General features: G+C 42.7%; 1 protein-coding gene across 1 annotated transcript in view; it reads left to right on the top strand.

Annotated features, from left to right (window-relative positions):
- LOC105473722 (myosin heavy chain 13) overlaps positions 1–20,252 on the top strand; it is an 82,594-nt gene that overhangs the window by 876 nt on the left and 61,466 nt on the right. Inside the window, exons 2-5 of the mRNA XM_071082346.1 lie at positions 10,893–10,943; positions 16,403–16,618; positions 18,635–18,778; positions 18,864–19,020. Of these exons, the coding sequence (XP_070938447.1) occupies positions 16,415–16,618; positions 18,635–18,778; positions 18,864–19,020 (505 nt within the window). The 5' untranslated portion in view covers positions 10,893–10,943; positions 16,403–16,414. The remainder of the gene's footprint in view (positions 1–10,892; positions 10,944–16,402; positions 16,619–18,634; positions 18,779–18,863; positions 19,021–20,252) is intronic.

Here is a 20,252-nt window from a genome sequence, read left to right as displayed (position 1 = left end):
GGATTTAAACCAAAATTTAGGTAGAGATTTTGAGGACTTTGCCGTGATACCCCCAAACAACCTATCAGGTATAGTGATGGATTTACCACCCCTTGCCCAAGACAGTCCTGGTTTTAAAACGGAAAGTCTCAAGAACTCCCTTAGCCCCAAACAAACTGGCATGGTTGGTCACCTACTTTCAGGTATCCAGGCTCCTATCTTCCCTGTTTTGTTTTACTGCTATGTGGGGAGGAATAAATCTACACAGAAAATTGGCTACATAGAGTGGGTAGAATGACAGGACTAAAAAGACAGTGGGCAGGCTTTGGTAGCTGGTGGGCCTCACCAGACAGCAACATCAAAGACACGAACAACATTGAGGACATTGACTTGGCTCCCAAAGCCCTCTGCCACTGGCAGTGGTTGGTGCGTTTGCCAGAGAAAGCTCATGTTTTTCAAAATCACAGGGTCTCTGTTGACATAGCCTCAATCACTCTCCCCTTTCCTAAACTATCATGTGGTATCCAAATAGTACCCTGCCATGCATTCATTAATTCACTTAATTGCCACAAGAACCTCCTGAGTTACTTATTGTTACCGTTCCCATTCTACAGGTGAGAAAAATGAGGCTGAGAAAGGTTAAGTAACTTGCCCAAATTCAAGTAGCTTAAATGGTGAAGTCAGAATTTGAGACCTAGCATTCTGATTGTCAAGGTCCATCCTTCGTTACTGGATTATCGTGTGGATTTTAATGATGTAAGTACATACTTTTTACTGTGTCCAACAAGCTTTTTTAGGACACATTGTTTAAGACCTAAATGGTAGTAGTTAAAAGTAATCAGTCATACTTTCCATAGCTCTAATGAGGTTTTAAGCATCTGAAGTAGCCAAAACACACTAAACAGACCCCAAAAAGGGGAGGTAGGAAGCAAACAGCAGGAGACCCTAACTTTCACAGACATGAGTCAAAGCTAAGAAGCCAGGCTGGAAAGTCTCCAATTTACCGAACAGACCTAGCTGGTAGGATTTGTTCTCTGAACACAATGTTCTCAGGTCATCCACACGATCTCTTCATGTTATTTTCAGTGAAGGATGCCTAGTTTATGTGTAATTCTGAGAAGCATGTATAATTCTGAGAGCATTAGTGTCTTACAGGATCTTGTAAAGCCAGAAGCAGCTGTCTTCAAGTGAAAATACAAACTGGACTTGGAGTCAAAAGATGTTTGTTTTAGCTCTCACTCTGCCACTTATTAGCCGTATGATTAGGCACTTATCCTCACCAAGCCTCAGTTTTCCCACCTACGAAACTGTGATAAGTCTCTCTTCTCATTGACATTTAATAATCAATTTAAATCATGCTTTTGATAACCCCTATGAACTTTTTGATTTGCACATTTTCAGTATATAAATACCAGAAGTGAAGAAGTTTATATATTCTATTTGAAAGAGTTCTAAACTTGCTCTGTTGAGTTTGAGAGTAAGATGGAAAGGGGTCTAATTGTATGCTTAGCGTGAATTAGGTAACCTGTCTAGAACCTCAATTTCTGATTCTGTAAGGTAGGAGTTACTTTGGACAATATTCAAAGCCTCCTTTAGTTCCAGAATCTATATTGTCATTCAAATCTTTAGTTAGGCAATTCAAATATGAATGGGGGCCATTCACCAATGTGCCTGCCCTGTGACTTTCACCCAGAAATTTATATTCCTGGCTGGAAAACTTCCTGCTGCTTTTTGAAATTTCATCTGTTACATAAGCCCTGAGATAGCCTGAGTTGTGAGGGATGAAGTATGATCCCACTATTAGCACAATTAATTGCCCTTTCTTCTCAAGTAGCCCTCTGAGGAGTGACCTCAGTCACACTTTTTTTTCCTAGTCTTATTCGGCCTTGCTACTGCCTCCTTCTTCCCACTGCGCTATCCACATTGACATTTCCTCTGAATGCATCTTAAATAGTGATTTGTGAAGAGATTTGTCCCAAGGAAAATCAGTAAAACTTTTTCCTCCTCCTTAACACCTGCTCATTCTTTAATCCCTTGCTGCCACCCCCACCATCCTGCTGACATTGCTGTCAGGATCATCTCCCTGGCCAATCCAATGCCCTGTTCCTGGTCCCGTCTTTCTCCAATTTCTCTGTAGCGCTCTTCATGATAGCCTCTCTCTTGAAAATATCACCTCCTTTGACTTATTTTGACACTAATAATAAAGTTACCTTCACTTTAGAGTAGACAAAATGATTTTGTAATAAGACTGAAGAAAATTGCCAGTCATAGAACTCCTCTCAGGTTTGAGAGAGGTGGGCTGATAGTGTGGGGTGGGAGCTGTGGACTTGGGGGGAATGGTGATGAAATAGAGATGATGAGACCCCAAAACAAGGAATCTCTCAGAGTTGATGGATATGACTATTACCTTGATTATGGTATATGCATATGTCGAGACTCATCAAATTGCGTGCTTAAGTGCGTACAGCTTTTTGTATATCAATTATGCTTCAATACAACTGTAAAAAAAGAAAGAGAAAGATAAGCCCCTTTCCCCCGAAAAAGGGCCTATGTGAGTAAAACTAGGTGGTGACCAAACTTGTTTCTAAAGATGAAAGTGGTCGTCTTTACTTGATGACTTTTATGTTGCTGAGTAACCAGATGAGTAGAAATGCATGTCTATGGCAGAGCTAAATGATTCCACATCATAGAGGAACAACTGAGTACCCTATGGGTGCAGAGAAATTCCTGAAAGGAAGAAAGGAAAAGACATCCAGCATCAGTGTAAAGAAAAATGGACTTTGTAGAACAGACATTTCTGATGGAAAGAGAGAATTTATTCTGAGGTATATAATATAATCCTCTTCTCTGTCTCCCTTACAAAATCTTCTGTAAATTCTGCATTGCTCAGTTAGATTTTTGGGGATGGTGGATTATATGCTGAGACCAGGTCAGGGTGGGTGGACATGAAAATATACAGTTTGGCCTGGGCTAGAAGCAGACTGCACACACAGATAGCCACATCTAGATGGCAAAGACAGGATTTCATTAGGTCCCCGCATCATCCTCGTGACTTGGGCAGAAACAGAAAAATTTTTTCTGATTTTGCAGCTGAAGGGGAAAGAACTCCAGAGTTGCTAAGAGAAGGGAGGGAGCTCAACCCAGTCAGTAAATGGCAGAAGTAAGCTGGGGACTCTCTCAGGTCTTCTGACTCCAGCAAGATCTTACTGCTTCTCACTTGGTATTTGCTTACTTGCAGAATGAACCTTCTTTATTTTTATTTACTTTTTTTCCTCTTTTTCTGCTTTCATTTCCTCTCCCCATGTCCGCAACACCTAGCCATCCTGTGAGCGCTCAACTTTCACAATAGTTTCAATTATCACCTCTAGACAAATGATATCCCCCAACACAGAGAACGACATCTCTAGCTTTGACATTTCCTTTAAACTTTGAACCCTTATCTGTGCCACATCATCTCACACTCAATATGTCCAAAATCAACACATCTTTCTCCAATTTAGTGTCTCCTCTGGGCTGGTGTCACGGCCCTAAATTCCAGGCTGTAATGAGGGCTGGATGACAGGCAGGATCCTTTGACAACTCCTCGCCCCTCAAACTCAGCAGTCATCAAAGCCCTTTGGGTCCTGCCTTTAGGGGACCTCTTGAGTTTTCTCTCTTTCCTTTTTTTTTTTTTTTTTTTTTGACGGAGTCTCACCCTGTTGCCCAGACTGGAGTGCAGTGGCACTATCTGGGCTCACTGCAAGCTCTGCCTCCTGGTCTCTCTCTCCTTTTGAACTTCATTTTTACTCTCTATAATTGAGGCCCTCTTCATTTTACACCAATTTTTTTAAAAAATTTCTTTTTTTGAGACAGAGTCTCACTCTGTCACCTAGGCTGGAGTGCAGTGGCGTGATCTCCACTCACTGCAAACTCTGCCTACCGGGTTCACGCCATTCTCCTGCCACAGCCTCCTGAGTAGCTGGAACTGCAGGCGCTCACCACCACACCTGGCTAATTTCTTTTTTTTTTTTTTTTTGTATTTTTAGTAGAGACGGGGTTTCACTGTGTTAGCCAATATGGTCTCAATCTCCTGACCTCATGATCCACCACCTCAGCCTCCCAAAGTGCTGGGATTATAGGCATGAGCCACTGTGCCCGGCTGATTATTTTTTATATTCAGTGTAAGTGGATGTTAATATACATTGGGTAGATTTTAACAAGTTGATATAATATGGGGTAGGTCCTCAAAAAATAAGCCTAGAACTCACAAAGATCTTAAATAGGCCCTAATATACACTTCTTTTTTTATTTTTTTGAGATGGAGTCTTGCTCTGTCACCCAGGCTGGAGTGCAGTGTTACGAACTCAGCTCACTGCAACCTCCGTCTCCCGGGTTCAAGAGATTCTCCTGCCTCAGCCTCCCAAGTAGCTGGGATTACAGCTGCCTGCCACCATGCTCAGCTAATTTTTGTATTTTTAGTAGAGATGGGGTTTCACCATGTTGGCCAGGCTGGTATCGAACTCCCGACCTCAAGTGATACGCGTACCTTAGCCTCCCAAAGTGCTGGGATTACAGGCGTGAACCACCACACTTGGTCCCTAATACACACTTCTTTTACCACCTGGGGTTTGAAAATTCACTGTTTCTGCTTTGCATAAATGGGACAGCGTTTAGGCATTGTTAAAACATTACAAGCCCATGCAATGTTCTTCTCCCTGATTCTGCATGATGGACTCAGAGCCACCAGGGCTGGACTCAGAACCACCAGCCACCAGGACTCACAACCACTGCAAAAGCCACCCTGTGGTGCTGTGGCGAATTTTAACACAGATCTGAAAGTACAGGGGCATTGAGGGGTGAAGTCTAAGCATCAAACAGCCTGTCTGCCCCCATGAGCCATCAGAACCTTCCCATTAAAAGGAAATTTTAAACTAAGGTTTTTTCAATAGCCACAAAGTGCTTCTAGGCTGCCAGGTTCTCTTGCCACCACTACATCATATCACCAGTTCTTGACTCATCTTCAAATACATATGTATGTGTGTGCATGAGTGTGCATGTGTGCGTGTGCACGTATGTGTGTGTAATCTGCTCACTTTCCTGCTCACAAACCTCAAAAGGCTTCCCAGTGATCTCAGAATAATGCCTGACTCCTTCCCTGGGCACTGAAAATCCATCACAAACAAGCACAGCCCACTTCTGCCTTCACCTCCGTATTACCCCCGACCTCACCCCAGTCCTGTGCCGTGGCCTGGCTTTCCCTATTGACCTTCCTGAAATATCCTGGGAAGACTTGTTTCCAAGCCATGATCCCTCAGTTCCCTAAGCCTAGAACCTCCTTCCTGTTCCCCTCACCCGGATAAAAGTCTGCCTCCTTTAAGAGACAGGAGAGGAGAGAGGAAAAGGCATGGCTTTGGAATCAGAAATCCTGGATTTCAGTTCTGGTTCAATTGCATACTAGCTGTAGGGCCTTTTATCCAATCCCTTACCCTTTTAGACCTCAGTTTCCCCATTTAGACAGTGGGAATAATAATAATATGAATCGTATAAGCCCTTCAGCCTGGTAGAGAAAAATAAATATAATAAAATATATAAAATAGTCATGTAAACTGAAAACTACTAAAAGATTATTGTTATCTACAGTCACTACTCCCATCCAGATCTCTTCCCTCCTCCAAAATAAATAAAATGTTGTTATCAATAACTATTATAACAATTCTGCTAATATTTTATATATACAACACACTTTGTGGTTTTCAAATATCTTGTACATAATCGAATCCACTGTCCACAATCCAATCAGTTAGGATAGCTTCATCTTGGGAAAATGATTTATCCTTTTCATGTTTATGCACCTCTCTTCCCATCTGCATTGTCACCTCCTGCAGGGCAGTGATCTTCGCTCATACCCCTGTTCCCCATTCCCAGCACAGAGTCTTGTACCGAGTAGGCACTCAAATATGATGTACTTCCAAAAATGAGAGGTTACAGGCATAGGCTCTGGAGCCAGAGAGCATTTGAAACTCATTTCAGCTTCTGACTAGTTGTATGGCCTTGGGCAGGTTGCTTAAACTCTCAGTGGTTGTATAATAGGAATGATATTAGCACCTACCTCACAGGACTATTATAAAGCTTCAGTGAATCAATATGGATAAAGCCTGGCATGTGGTAAGTTCTTAAGTCTTTTTTCTTTTCTTTCTTTTTTTTTTTTTTTAATTTGAGATTGAGTCCTTCTCTGTCACCCAGACTGGAGTGCAATGGCACCATCTCAGCTCACTGCAACCTCCACCTCCTGTGTTCATGCAATTCTCATGCTCAGCCTCCCAAGTAGCCAGGATTACAGGTGTGCACCCCCACGCCTGGCTAATTTTATTGGTATTTTTAGTAGAGTTGGGGTTTCACCATGTTGGCCGGGCTGATGTCGAACTACTGACTTCAAGTGATCCACCTGGCTTGGCCTCCCAAAGTGCTGGGAATACAGGTATGAGCCACTGCACCCAGCCTAGTTCTTAAGTCTTAATTATTACCATTAAATGAAACTCAGAGTCTGATTCCATTCTTTTCTTATGACTTCAGGCCTTTCAACACATGAGTCAGGATGACTCCCCTACGAGTCATCTTGATTCATTTATTCACCAGAATGAACATCTGCTGAGCGTCTGCTACATGCAAAAGGCAGCACTTCAAATAAAAGCAACTGTGCTTATGCCTGATCATTCTCTATTGCTTTCTTCTGGGCCAGAACTTTGCTATGGATTATGTCCTTCAGCCTTCCTCTCTTGTTTTCTGGAACAGAAAATAAATAAGTTGGTGTTCCAACATCAAATCACCTAGGGAAGTTCCGGGTCTAAAAAAAAAAAGGTATTTATATTTCTTTACTGAAAAGCTTCTCACATCCCTTAATATGCTCATATTTATGATGAATCTCTAACAGGAGGGAATAGAGCTTAACACATTTCTTAAATTCATTTAACCACAGGACCATTTATTTCACAGTGACCCTCCCAATCTGCATTCTTTCAAATCTACTGTAGAAAATACTATTTGGAGGCCAGGCGCGGTGGCTCACGCCTGTAATCCCAGCACTTTGGGAGGCTGAGGCAGGCGGATCACCTGAGGTCGGGAGTTCGAGACCAGCCTGGCCAACATGGTGAAATCCCATCTCTACTAAAAATACAAAATTATCTGGGTGTGGTGGAGCATGCCTGTAATCCCAGCTACTTGGGAGGCTGAGGCAGGAGAATTGCTTGAACCCAGGAGGTGGAGGTTGTGGTGAGCCCAGGTCATGCCATTGCACTCCAGCCTCGGCAACAAGAGCAAAACTCTCAAAAAAAAAAAAAAAAAAAAAGAAAGAAAAAGAAAAGAAAAGAGAGAAAGAAAAGGAAAGAAAATACTTTGTGGAGGTCCTATCTCTACCTACTCCTCCTCTGGTCAAAAATTCACTTTGATTAATGCAAACTGTCTTTTGGAAATGTCCCATCTACATGAAATTCTACCCACTGAAGACTGATTAAGGAACCTTTGATTCAGCAAACACTGATTAGATACAATTTAAATAGATCGCACTGGATTGCAGTAAATGGCTCTAACTTCTACATGTACAGTTGTTCCTAAATAGTCAAACATCACTTATATCTTAGCAAAAAAAAGTATCCTAAGGAACCGTAAGAATTGTCACAAAGACCACGTATTTTCATTAGAACTCACCAAAGCTGCATTCAGAACTTATTTACTCTTACTTTAGCCTGATCTTAATTTTGTCATCTCTTTTCCAATTTATAATACAAAATCAGGCTAGTAAAGACAAACTTACCACAGAAAGAAATTATACCTGAGAGGCTGGCCATGAAGGCAAAGATAGAAAATCCAAAAAGTAAGCCAAGTGCAGTGGCTCACACTTGTAATCCCAGCACTTTGGGAGGCCAAGGCGGGAAGATCACTTGAGGTCAGGAATTCGAGACCAGCCTGACCAACATGGTGAAACCCCGTCTCTATTGAAAATATAAAAATTAGCCAGGGGTGGTGGCACATGCTTATAATCCCACCTACTCGGGAGGCTGAGACAAGAGAATTGCTTGAACCCGGGAAACGGAGGTTGCAGTGAGCTGAGATCACGCCAGTGCACTCCAGCCTAGAAGACAGAGCAAGACTCTGTCTCAATAATAATAATAATAATAAATAAATAAAAGTAGACACAAAAATTCACAGCAGGAACAATTAGGGCAGGCATGGCCCACTAAGAACCAGATCCTTGATGTCTTTATTATATCATCTCCCAGAACCCCGGAGTGATCAAGAAAAGCTTAAATTCTATTCAAGATAGTAGGTTACACAGAGCAAGATAACGTAAAATACATTCTGGAAAACTTTTCTTCCAGTAGATTTTTAAACGAACAAATACGTAAATAAGACTGGACGTGTTAAAAGGTCAACCTTAAATTTCCAGAGATTTCTGAGACGAGGAGCACACCATCCCATACCAATACCGGGTAAATGAGGTGTAGTCACTGTCCACACTCTTGATCACCCATTGCTTGACAGAGCATCCTGTGGTTCTGCCCTTCAGTGACCTTCTTAGCACACTCTGCTCCAGTTCCACTCAGCCCCTAGGACTCTCTAAGTCTCAAAGATCTGTGTCCAACGTCAAAATCCCTACACAGCTGACTTGGCATTATACAGCCTCCGCTGGTCATTTATCCAAGTAACTTAACAAGAGTGAGAGATCAGGGCTACGACGCATTTACATCTAACAAGTAAATGGTGATCCCCCAAATATAGCCAAGTTAGAGTGCTGGGCTGGCAGATTTGGGAGTATAAAGAGAGCTGGGGGGTCACACTCCCGAAATTGCTGTGACCGCAGCATCTCTAGGTAAGTGCTCACCAGTGCCCACTTTTTTGCTCCATGTAGCTATAGTTGCACCTGATCAGGTTACCAGTCAAGGCGGGTAGACAACAAAGCAGCCTTTACGGAGGGCCTACTAAGTGCAAAGTCTTGTGTTGAGGACAAGGTTGGAGACAAAATGGAAAGACAAGACAACTGCCTTTCAAGAAACTTTTACACGCTGGGCATGGTGGCTCATGCCTGTAATCCCAGCACTTTGGGAGGCCGAGGCGGGTGGATCACCTGAGGTCGGGAGTTTGAGACCAGCCTGACCAACATGGAGAAACCCTGTCTCTACTAAAAATACAAAATTAGCCAGGCGTGGTGGCACATGCCTGTAATCCCAGCTACTAGGGAGGCTGAGGCAGGAGATTTGCTTGAACCTGGGAGGTGGAGGTTGTGGTGAGCCGAGATCGTGCCATTGCACTCCAGCCTGGGCAACAAGAGCAAAACTCCGTCTCAAAAAAAAAAAAAAAAAAAAGAAAGAAAGAAAGAAACTTTTACAAGGGGTGAAAAGACAAGAATATAAGCAGTTATAAGACAAAAAATATTCACCTGCAGAACAAAACTGAATATAATGCATGATTCCTCCTCTGATTATTCAGGTCAGTGTTATACTGTTCAGTTAGCAAATTACCATGGTAACTTGTGGTATCTCTTCTGTGGTTGCTTAAGCTATTATTTGACATGTTTGTGGTTATTTAATTTGTTTCCCATGTCAGGATTTCTGAAAAATGGTTGTGGGAAGAAATGATCTCCAGCATCTTACCCATCTTACAATGTGTCATAGTCTGATTTGAATTGACTGGTTGGCAGACTGTTCTCACATGGCATATTTTATAGACTTGGGACTGGATTGAGTCTGACAGTGCAATAGCATCCCTCAGAGACGTCTGATGCTTTGAATTCAGGCCACCATCTCTACTGGGGTACTTTCTGTGATAGACTCATAGGGCTGAAAGGAACCTTGGAGATTTTCTGGTGCATCTGATTCATTTTACAGAAGGAAACAGAAGCCCAAAGAAAGCATACCAGCTACTTAACAGAACTGATATTAGAATTTCTGTAGCTCTGCCTCCATATTTTTTTAAACTGAGATTCAGAATACAGTATGTAATACTTTAATTTTTTAAGAAATTTGTGAGAATTTTAGGATACAGTTGGAGATTATTTAAGATGCATTAAAGACGGAGAAGGAAGGAGGCAACAAGGATAGTAAACCAAATCCTAAGTGTCTGTTCCTGCCTAAATGGGGGCTTCATGAAATGTTCCCCTGGCTCCATAAAAGCACTGAATGGTACATAGGACGTTTGCTTAAATTACATTTGATATTGAAAATTTTTCAGACACTCGTTCCTCCTTGAGATAGCCACATAGTTTATAAACTCCTAGAACTCAGCTCCCTTAGTCCCAGGTGACTTTTCAGCTGCCCTACCTTCATCATCTGCAAGGGGAATTTAGAGCATTGAAGAGAATAAAGGAGTCTTTGTCTACAATTTATAACTTTTCTCTTATTGCCAAAAAAAGGTGACTGCCCCTAAGCATCCGAGCTGCAATCTGGAGCATTCCTCTCTCTACTTTCTTTCTTCCCTGACCCCTCACATACCCCCAGTCACAAGCAGTTTCTCTAAGTTCCTATAGTAGTTTGTTTAGACTCCTTAAAAATTTGTCTTAATCCTGTTCAAAGACTTATTTGAGCATTCTCCTATCCCTTACTAACTTTTGCATTCCTATAGGGAAGATACTATACTTTCTTCTTCATACTCCCTTAAGGAGCTGACACAGTGCATGGTACACACAGAAGTTTCTCAAGAGAGTATTAATTAAATATTGTAATTAACCAACTACTTAAAGAGTAATGATTTTAATCAAAAGTAAAAATTCAAAACAGCAAGTTTATTTCATTCCACACCGTCTACTGTGTTTCTATTTAAGGTAGATACACTGGAACAAATATAGTTTCTATATTTATTTAAACTCTTTGTAGCTCATTCGGGTTTTTGTTTTTGTTTTTTTTTTTTTTTGGTTTGGTTTTTGTTTCTCAATTTATCCCCAGGAAGACGCTTTATTCCTGAAGGACACTGACCATCACTTGGGAACCAGGCAGGTAAGGGTTATTTTCAGCTTGATCATGAATGCAATCATTGAAATTAGCCAACATTGTTTTACACGTTCTCATTCTTGCTACACGCATAAGAAGATGAAATTGATGAATTTGAAACCAATAACTTAACTATTCTTAACCATAGATTTTAAAATATATACAGGTTTTACCAAAGGAAGAATGGCTTCTCGTATTTGCTCATTACACCAAAATGTACAAAATACGATGCAGAATTTTGACATACAAGCTCCAAGTCAATATACAGTACTTAGTTGGCCCAGAACATGATGTTCATAGGATCCAGATGCAGTTTTCACACACAGGCACCTTGACCAGACGCTGCACCCCTGAATCCGCACAGCTGCACCTTCCCTCATGCGTAATACTGAAGGAATGGGGAGGGATCCGTTCAATCCTATGCCCAGTGTGGTAATAAAAACCCTATCCCCTTAAAATGTGTGCTTATTAGAGGTAATTCTAGATGAATTGGGACCAAAAAAGGCAAGGTGTCATTGACTCATGACCACATCATTGCTGACAAGACACAGTAGCGGTGAAATTCCCAGGAGAGGGATGAAAGTTGAGAGTGGTGTCATGGTACACAGAGGGTAAACAGAGAGAGAGGAACCCTCAGAAGTGGGTGATGGAGATTAGGCAGGCGGGGGTGGTCATCTCAGTTAGAAGGTGCTTAAAGACAGGAACAGAGGTGGTTGAAGGGGCACAGCTATGCAACGCTGGAAGCAGGTCCTGCTCTTGGAACAGAGAAGAGGCTAATTAAGGAAACTCTTGAGGGTGGTGCTCAGTGGGCAGCATGAGTCATGCCTAGAGACTTGGATCAGATCTAGCAAGGTGAAGTTTATCAGTCAAAAATGAATGGTCTTCCCTTGGGTCCCAACTCCCAGTTGCATAAATATAGGAAGAAGATCTGACTTAGCGACTGCGTGCACGGAGAGGATTGAGGGGCTTTGCTTGAAAGGGAGTGGCGCGTCAGCAGTGTGAGACGTGGCTGCCAACAGGCAATCACCACCTCAGGCATGACACCTAGGTCAAGAGAGGTGAGGGCACACTCCAGCGGAGGGTAACATGTGGTTTGGATATCACACTGTAAGAGATTAACAGGAGTGGGTTCAGGGAAGAGTGACCGAGATGGTAAGGGATTCCGAAGCACATCACAGAAGCAGCAAAGGAAGCTGAGGGTATTTAGCATGGAGAAGATAAAGCTAAGCAGGACACAGAGCAGCCATCGAAAGGGTGAAGAGTTGTCACGGAGGAAGGTTTGAACTCATTCTGCTGTTACCAAGGGGTGGAATGAGAAACTATTGTCCTGAAATTACGGAGAGCGAGCTTTTAATTTAAAGCAAGAAGAATTTTTGGCCTATCAAACCTGCTCCAAAAACAAAAGAGTTGTGCCTAAAAGTATTCAACTAGGTTAGATGCACCATTGCAGGAATATGAAGGGAAAACTCAAGCATCAGCTAGGTAATACTACTAGGAGATACTGGGTTCTGAGTCACAGTTAGAGTAAATGAAGCGAGAAAAATCTCTACTTGAAAACTGGCAGTGAGGCCCAGATGGAAAAACCTTGTTTTTCTAGGAGGACTAAAAATATGGCTCAATTATCAGTTATGGCAGCCTTTCCCTGACTTCAGACTTTATTCTTCTATTGCCATCGCAAGTTTTGCAATAGCCATGTTAACACCAATACTGTCAATTTGCTTAATATTTTTATTTACATTGATTCGTTTTTTCTTATTTGTTTTTAAAGTTACCTATGTTCTTGCTATATCAGCATTAGCTGAGAAATTTGTAAGATATTTATTTAAAAGCTCAAACCCAACCCCAGACCTAGTGAATATTCACAGCAGGATTCATATGCCCATTTATGTTTGAGAAACACTGATTTATATCATAGAATACGTGGATGTAGCACACTTCCTAAACGTTAAGCAAATATTACCCTATTTCTATCAATTCTGATTTTTGTACATTTTTTACAAGTTTCTCTCTGAAATGAGGATGCATATCACAATCTACAGAAAGGAGCACTGCAGTTTAAATTAGCTGCATTTTTTTCTTTATTTGTGGAACTTATCATGTTTTGATAAAATAAGGTAATAGGCTTTAAAATAAGCATACAAATATTAAATTAAGAAATATTTGCCTAAAATTATTTTGTGTACAAGCAATGAGACTGTGCCGTGGTTTTGGCTTTGGAAAAGCAGAGTAGTTTCATAAAAGTAATGCTTTAAACCAGTGGTTCCCAAACATCTCTCTGAGGCCCTTATCAAAAAATTAGTTTCCCTGGTCCCAGTCACAGAGAGTATGTTACAGACAGTTTTGATGTAAATCATCTTCCAACACTTTTGGGTATCATGCTTAACGCTAAGTCAAGCTACATATTATAAGGTTGTAAACCTGTAACCAGTCAGGATTCCCTTATGCAATAGGGCAGCCATTCTCAAAGTGTGGTCTGTGGGTCCTTGTAGAATCCCAAGAACTTTTTAGGAGGTATGTGAGGCTAAAACAATTTCACAATCATACCCAGCTGTTATTTGCCATTTTCACTGCATGAGTGATGCAAAAGCAAGGATGAATAAATGGCTAGTACCTTATTACAAATCAAGGCACGACACCAAACTGCATTAGTAATTACTGTATTCTTCACTACCATACACTTGCACTAAAAAGGTTCATTAATAATTTTATGTGATGAAATGGGAAGTCCACCAAAGTTTGATGGTTGTCTCCTGGAAAAGCACACGTGCATTTGTGTGAGTTGCAAGCTGAACTAGCCACTTCATTCACAAAGCACCATTTTTATTTAAAAGACCAACTAGCAGACAAGCTGTGGTTATTCAGACTTGGGTATTTGGCAAACATGTTCTCCAAAAGGAACAATGTGGTTGTCATCTTGAAAAACTGACAGCATTTATTATAAATCACAATGTTGTTGGCCGCGCGCGGTGGCTCAAGCCTGTAATCCCAGCACTTTGGGAGGCCGAGACGGGCGGATCACGAGGTCAGGAGATCGAGACCATCCTGGCTAACACGGTGAAACCCCGTCTCTACTAAAAATACAAAAAACTAGCCGGGCGAGGTAGCAGGTGCCTGTAGTCCCAGCTACTCGGGAGGCTGAGGCAGGAGAATGGCGTGAACCCGGGAGGCGGAGCTTGCAGTGAGCTGAGATCCGGCCACTGTATTCCAGCCTGGGCGGCAGAGTGAGACTCCGTCTCAAAAAAATAAATAAATAAAATAAAATAAATAAATCACAATGTTGAGCCTTCAAATATAAACGAGAATGTGTACAGGAAAACATGTATTTGCCACCATTAGCTTGACAGCTTCCTAGTACTGAAAGAATTTTCAAATGATATCATGGTGGTGATATTAATGATTGTAATTTTTTTATATTGCATAAGAAAATGTGTCCACATTTGGAAATACTATATAATTCAGTGAACCAGTATTTTCCAAACAACCACATATGGGAAGTCCACATATGGGAAAAGAAGCCCACATATGGGAAAAGAAGATCCACTCAAAATGCAAGACAGACTAGTGGATTATAATGTAATGGAGTATGAAATGTTTATTGATATGGCTTCAGATTCCACATTGCAACTAGCCTTTAAGAAACTACCACTTGTCAAGCTTTGGTAGAGTAAGAAGAAAATTCACAATTATGTGAAAAGGTGACTAAAATACTCTTGCCTTTTCTGAATTACATAGCTAAATATTTTACATTTACTCTCACCAAATATATAGCAATGGCATGAATACAGAAGCAGATATGAGAATCCAACAGTCTTTCATTAAGGAGACAGTAAAGAGATTCTCAAAAAAAATGAAAAACAACATTATCCTTCTCACTAATTTTTTATTTTGTTTTGGAAAATATGGTAATTTTTATTAAAATATTTATGTTGGCCAGGCACAGTGGCTCACGCTTGTAATCCCAGCACTTTGGGAGGCCGAGGTGGGCAGATCACCTGAGGTCAGGTGTGTGGGTCTTGGGTAGGTCTGAGATTCTGAATTTCTTAATGAAGTCCTGCCTGAAGCTGCTACATTTCAAGCACCACTCTGAGAACAGGAAGGCACTATGCCAGCCACCCTCAGTGTGGTCCCTGGATCAGCAGTATCTGCATCACCTGGGAACTTGCTAGAAATGCCCATTTTTAGGCTTCACTTCAGACTTGCTGAATCAGAAACTATTGGGATGGGGCCCGTAATCTGTGCTTTAACAACCCCTCGAGGGGATTCTGGCATATTAAAGTTTAGGATCATCGCCCTGGGCCATTTTGCCTCCCATCATCTTGTTATTTAAATAAATGTGACAAATCTTCACGTTCAAGTCATTCACTTTTCACGGGGCTAACCGAAAAGTCTAATAAGAATTATCTGGCCGGGCGCGGTGGCTCAAGCCTGTAATCCCAGCACTTTGGGAGGCCGAGACGGGCGGATCATGAGGTCAGGAGATCAAGACCATCCTGGCTAACCCGGTGAAACCCCGTCTCTACTAAAAAAAATACAAAAAACTAGCCGGGCGAGGTGGTGGGCGCCTGTAGTCCCAGCTACTCGGGAGGCTGAGGCAGGAGAATGGTGTAAACCAGGGAGGCGGAGCTTGCAGTGAGCTGAGATCCGGCCACTGCACTCCAGGCTGGGTGACAGAGCAAGACTCCGCCTCAGAAAAAAAAAAAAAAAGAATTATCAGCATTCCAATGACGATTTTCAAATATTCTTAAGATTTTAGAACGACACAGAGATCACAGGCTCAAACATGATGAGCGATTTAGAAAGTGCTTCCTAGGCCGGACGCAGTGGCTCATGCCTTTAATCCCAGCACTTTGGGCGGTCGAGGCGGGCAGATCGCCTGAGGTCAGGAGTTCAAGACCAGCCTGGCCAACATGGTGAAATCCCCTCTCTACTAAAAATATAAAAAAATTAGCTGGGTGTGGTGGCAGGCACCTGTATTCGCAGCTACTCGGGAGGCTGAGGCAGGAGAATCACCTGAACCTGGGAGGCGGAGATGGCAGAGCCAAGATTGCAACCTGGAGCCATTGTACTCCAGCCCGGGCAACAAGAGCAAAACTCTGTCTCAAAAAAAAAAAAAAAAAAAAAAAAAGGAAAGAAAGTACTTCCTGAAGCCTCTTTTATTGGGTTCACCTTGGCTCTAATTGATTCAGACATGCACACATGGGACTGAACTAAAATACTCCCAAAATCAACACTCAGAGGATAAAAAAACAACCTTCATACTTTTTTGTTAGAATAAAATATCCCCTTTAGCTTATTCCCGCTTGCACACTTGAAGCTCCTAGACCTGGCCATAGATCCCTCAGGACCTATGTTCAATCTAGGAGCCTTTGAATCTGGCCACCTGTTTGAATGGAATAAGGGTTGGGGCCCTGCAGCTTCAGTAGTCACCCAAGCACAAGACTCAGCAGTCCCTCTGGTCTTCCCAGCCCTCTGCAGCCATGAGCTCTGATGCAGAAATGGCCATTTTTGGAGAAGCAGCTCCCTACCTCCGGAAACCAGAGAAGGAGAGAATCGAGGCTCAGAATCGTCCATTCGATTCCAAGAAAGCCTGCTTTGTAGCAGATGATAAGGAAATGTATGTGAAAGGCATGATCCAGAGTAGGGAAAATGACAAAGTCATAGTCAAGACCCTCGATGACCGGGTGAGTGTTGATGGCAGATGTCTTCGATAATACGGACATGCTCGTTTTTCTTTGGAGTAGAATATTAGAAATTGCATGCTGGTCCTTTGGAATCTGAAGATAGAACAAAACTTAGTTTATCTGCTCTGCGGTGAACTAGCAGGTGAAAGCTGCTATTGCATGCATCTTCCCTCTTGCCTTTTTCCTTCTCCAAGGACTTGGGCTTTGAGGGGTTTCGTTGTGTTTGCTTTAGAGGAAGACAGCAGGTGAGGGCAGAAAAGGTTGGGCTATGTAAGGAAGAGGCTGATACTGGATGGGCCGACCAATTACACCTCTCTGGGCTGTAGAGTGGCTCCTACAGAGGAAGCTCTGGAGCTATTGATGCGTTCAATGTGGAGAATTATCATGTACCATTCAGTACTTACTGGGCATCCACCAGGTCTAGGTCCTAGCATTGATTGCTTTGCAGATATAAGCATACCTCTGCACCTGCTTTCCCAGAGTTTCCCAAAGATGTATATGGCAGGTATGAATCTCATTTCACAAACTCAGGCATATGAGACAGACCTTGCTTTTATTTTTATTAAACTTAGCCTCTGATTCCGGCCACTTTTCAGTGGGCTGGGACAAATTTTTTTCAGTCACTCTTGGGGTCACTCCACCACCAACCACCTCAGGGATGTGTCACGTTTTCAGAACCTTACACAGCACCACAATGGGGATTCACAGCCTCCCTGGAGGATCTATTAAGAAATAAGCCCCAATCTGGCCAGGCGCGGTGGCTCACGCCTGTAATCCCCACACTTTGGGAGACTGAGGCGGGCAGATCACAAGGTCAGGAGATTGAGACCATCCTGGCTAACACGGTGAAACCCCATCTCTACTAAAAATACAAAAAATTAGCCAGGCGTGGTGGTGGGCACCTGTAGTCCCAGCTACTCAGGAGGCTGAGGCAGGAGAATGGCATGAACCCGGGAGGCAGAGCTTGCAGTGAGCCAAGATCATGCCACTGCACTCCAGCCTGGACAACAGTGCGAGACTCCTTCTCAAAAAGAAAAGAAAAGAAAAGAAATGAACCCCAGTTCTTAGAGGTTCAGGATGCATAGACTTTTCTGCCTCCCCTTTGGCTACCTGGGGTGTCTGTCTTTCTTTTTCTAGTCTGGGGTGGTGGAGTGGAAATGCCTCCCTTCCTCAAAAAATTTGGTCTATACCAGCGAAACTCCTCCTTTTTACCTTTTCTGTGAAACTTTCAAAGTTTTCCTAAGGACTTAGGCTTTTGGAAATCAAAATCCAGGAAGTATTAAAGCTCTTTTCCTTTTCTTGACCTATTTTCTATCTTTCCTGAGCCATGGAGTACAGAGCCAGCTTGAATGGGGGAGAAAGTTGGGGAAAAACACACAGAAGGGAAAAATAAATAAATAATTTTCTGAAAATATTCAGCAAAGAACCATGATGCACCCCCAAATGTTTGAACTATTAGAGCAGAGGTACAAATAATTATGGGAGCCTTGAAGCAATAGGGGAGAGAGGAGATGGGTCATGGAAGCGGTGATGCTAGAGATGAGCTTTGAAAGTTTCTAAACTAAATTTTCATGAAGACATTCGAGCTGAAGGAACCCTCATGAGCAGAGATATTGAGGTGGAAAAGCACAGAACACTTGGGAGCAGTTCTTTGTAACCTTCCAACCTTTGTTGTGCTCATCACAGCACTCACAATAAATAAGGTAAACAGAGGCAACCTGGCCTTGGGGCCCAAGGGCTCCAAAGCTCTGCACACCTGTAACCCACTCCTGGTACACATGATAACAGGAAGACGGGGGGCATCAGACCAGAATTGGTCACATAGTTTGACCAGAAACAGATTCTTCAAGAACTGTTATTTATGGATCATGTCTGGTCATGGAAAGGATCCACAAAATTATCCATCACAATGGGGTAATTGCTCCACGATATCTCACCACTTCCACCACACCAGTAAAGTGCAATGCAGGTACTTGGCTCACCCATTTATTACCTGCTTTTCCTCTCAATACCCAGACGCTCACTCTGAACAATGACCAGGTCTTCCCCATGAACCCTCCCAAATTTGACAAGATCGAGGATATGGCCATGATGACTCACCTGCATGAACCTGCCGTGCTGTACAACCTCAAAGAGCGCTACGCAGCCTGGATGATCTACGTGAGTGTCTGTAAACACCTTTTTATTTCATGTCTCTCTCTGAGTAAAAACGAGATCCAAATGATAAATGTTCTCATTTTCCCAGACCTACTCAGGCCTCTTCTGTGTCACCGTCAACCCCTACAAGTGGCTGCCGGTGTACAACCCCGAGGTGGTGGCTGCCTACAGAGGCAAAAAGCGCCAGGAGGCTCCACCCCACATCTTCTCCATCTCTGACAATGCCTATCAGTTTATGCTGACTGGTGAGTAATTTCTTTGATTCACATTTTTTGAAGCCATCCTTAGTTAATTTTTCAAGCTTTTGGGGGGGCATTGGTCATCTGAATGGTGCAATAATCAAAGTGATCTTCAGAGAGTCCAATGATTTGGGGATGAAAAGCAAGGGGTACATCTTCCATTGCCAGTCACAGTGCATGACAAGGCCTGTGGTTATGGCTGAAGCTACACTGAGCTCATGCTTATTTGGGAGAAGGTGGAACGCAACGAGATGCCCTACCTTTGTCCCCAGGGAACTCTCAATCCAGGTGTACTTTGAAGAGAAACTATATCGGTAACCACTCAGAGAAATGGGTAAAGCAGTTTTCCTGCCTTCTTCCCCAAACTCGGTCTCCCTATCAACTCCTTAAATTTCCAGAACGACCTGGGGAGTAGAGACATGGTAACACCGTCATGCCATGATGCCTAATATCAAGTCTGTCTGTTCAGCCTTCACCTGACTTGACTTGGAACAGATACTAGAAGTAGAAGCAAGGCCGGGCGCAGTGGCTCACACCTGTAATCCTAGCACTTTGGGAGGCCGAGGCAGCTGGATCACCTGAGGTCAGGAGTTCGGGGCCAGCCTGGCCAACATGATGAAACCCTGTCTCTAGTAAAAATATAAAAAATGAGCCAGGCGTGGTAGTGGGTACCTGTAATCCCAGCTACTCAGGAGGCTGAGGCAGGAGAATTGCTTGCACCTGGGAAGAGGAGGTTGTGGTGAACTGAGATCTCGCCACTGCACTTCAGCCTGGGCAACAAGAGTGAAACTCCATCTCAAAAAAAAAAAAAAAAAGAAGCACACATCTGAGACCTATAGATGCTTAAAAATCATCTAATGCAATGGTGCCCAAACTTCTGTCATTTCTTTCTCACAATCACATTCCTTGCCATGTCTGCAAACTTAATATTTTTCTTGAAATCAATTAATGTTACATTAATTTTAAAGGGAAGATTAATGCCATAATTCTATTAGTTTGCTACAGCTGCTGTAACTGAGTGTCACAGACTGGGGGGCTTACACAATAGAAATGTACTGTCTCACAGTTCTAGACGATAGAAGTCTGAGGTCAAGGTGTCAGCAGGATTGGTTCGTGTGAGGACGCTGAGAGAGAATCTGGCCCATGCCTCTCTCCTAGCTTCTATGGTTTGCTAGCAGAAATCTTTGTTGTTTTTGATTTATAGAAACATCACCCTGATTCCTGCCTTAATCTTCGTA

Source organism: Macaca nemestrina, chromosome 17 (assembly GCF_043159975.1).
Source record: "Macaca nemestrina isolate mMacNem1 chromosome 17, mMacNem.hap1, whole genome shotgun sequence".
Taxonomy (NCBI): domain Eukaryota; kingdom Metazoa; phylum Chordata; class Mammalia; order Primates; family Cercopithecidae; genus Macaca; species Macaca nemestrina.
The sequence above is the reverse complement of the archived record's forward strand: the minus strand, read 5'-3'. Positions and strand labels throughout refer to the sequence as shown.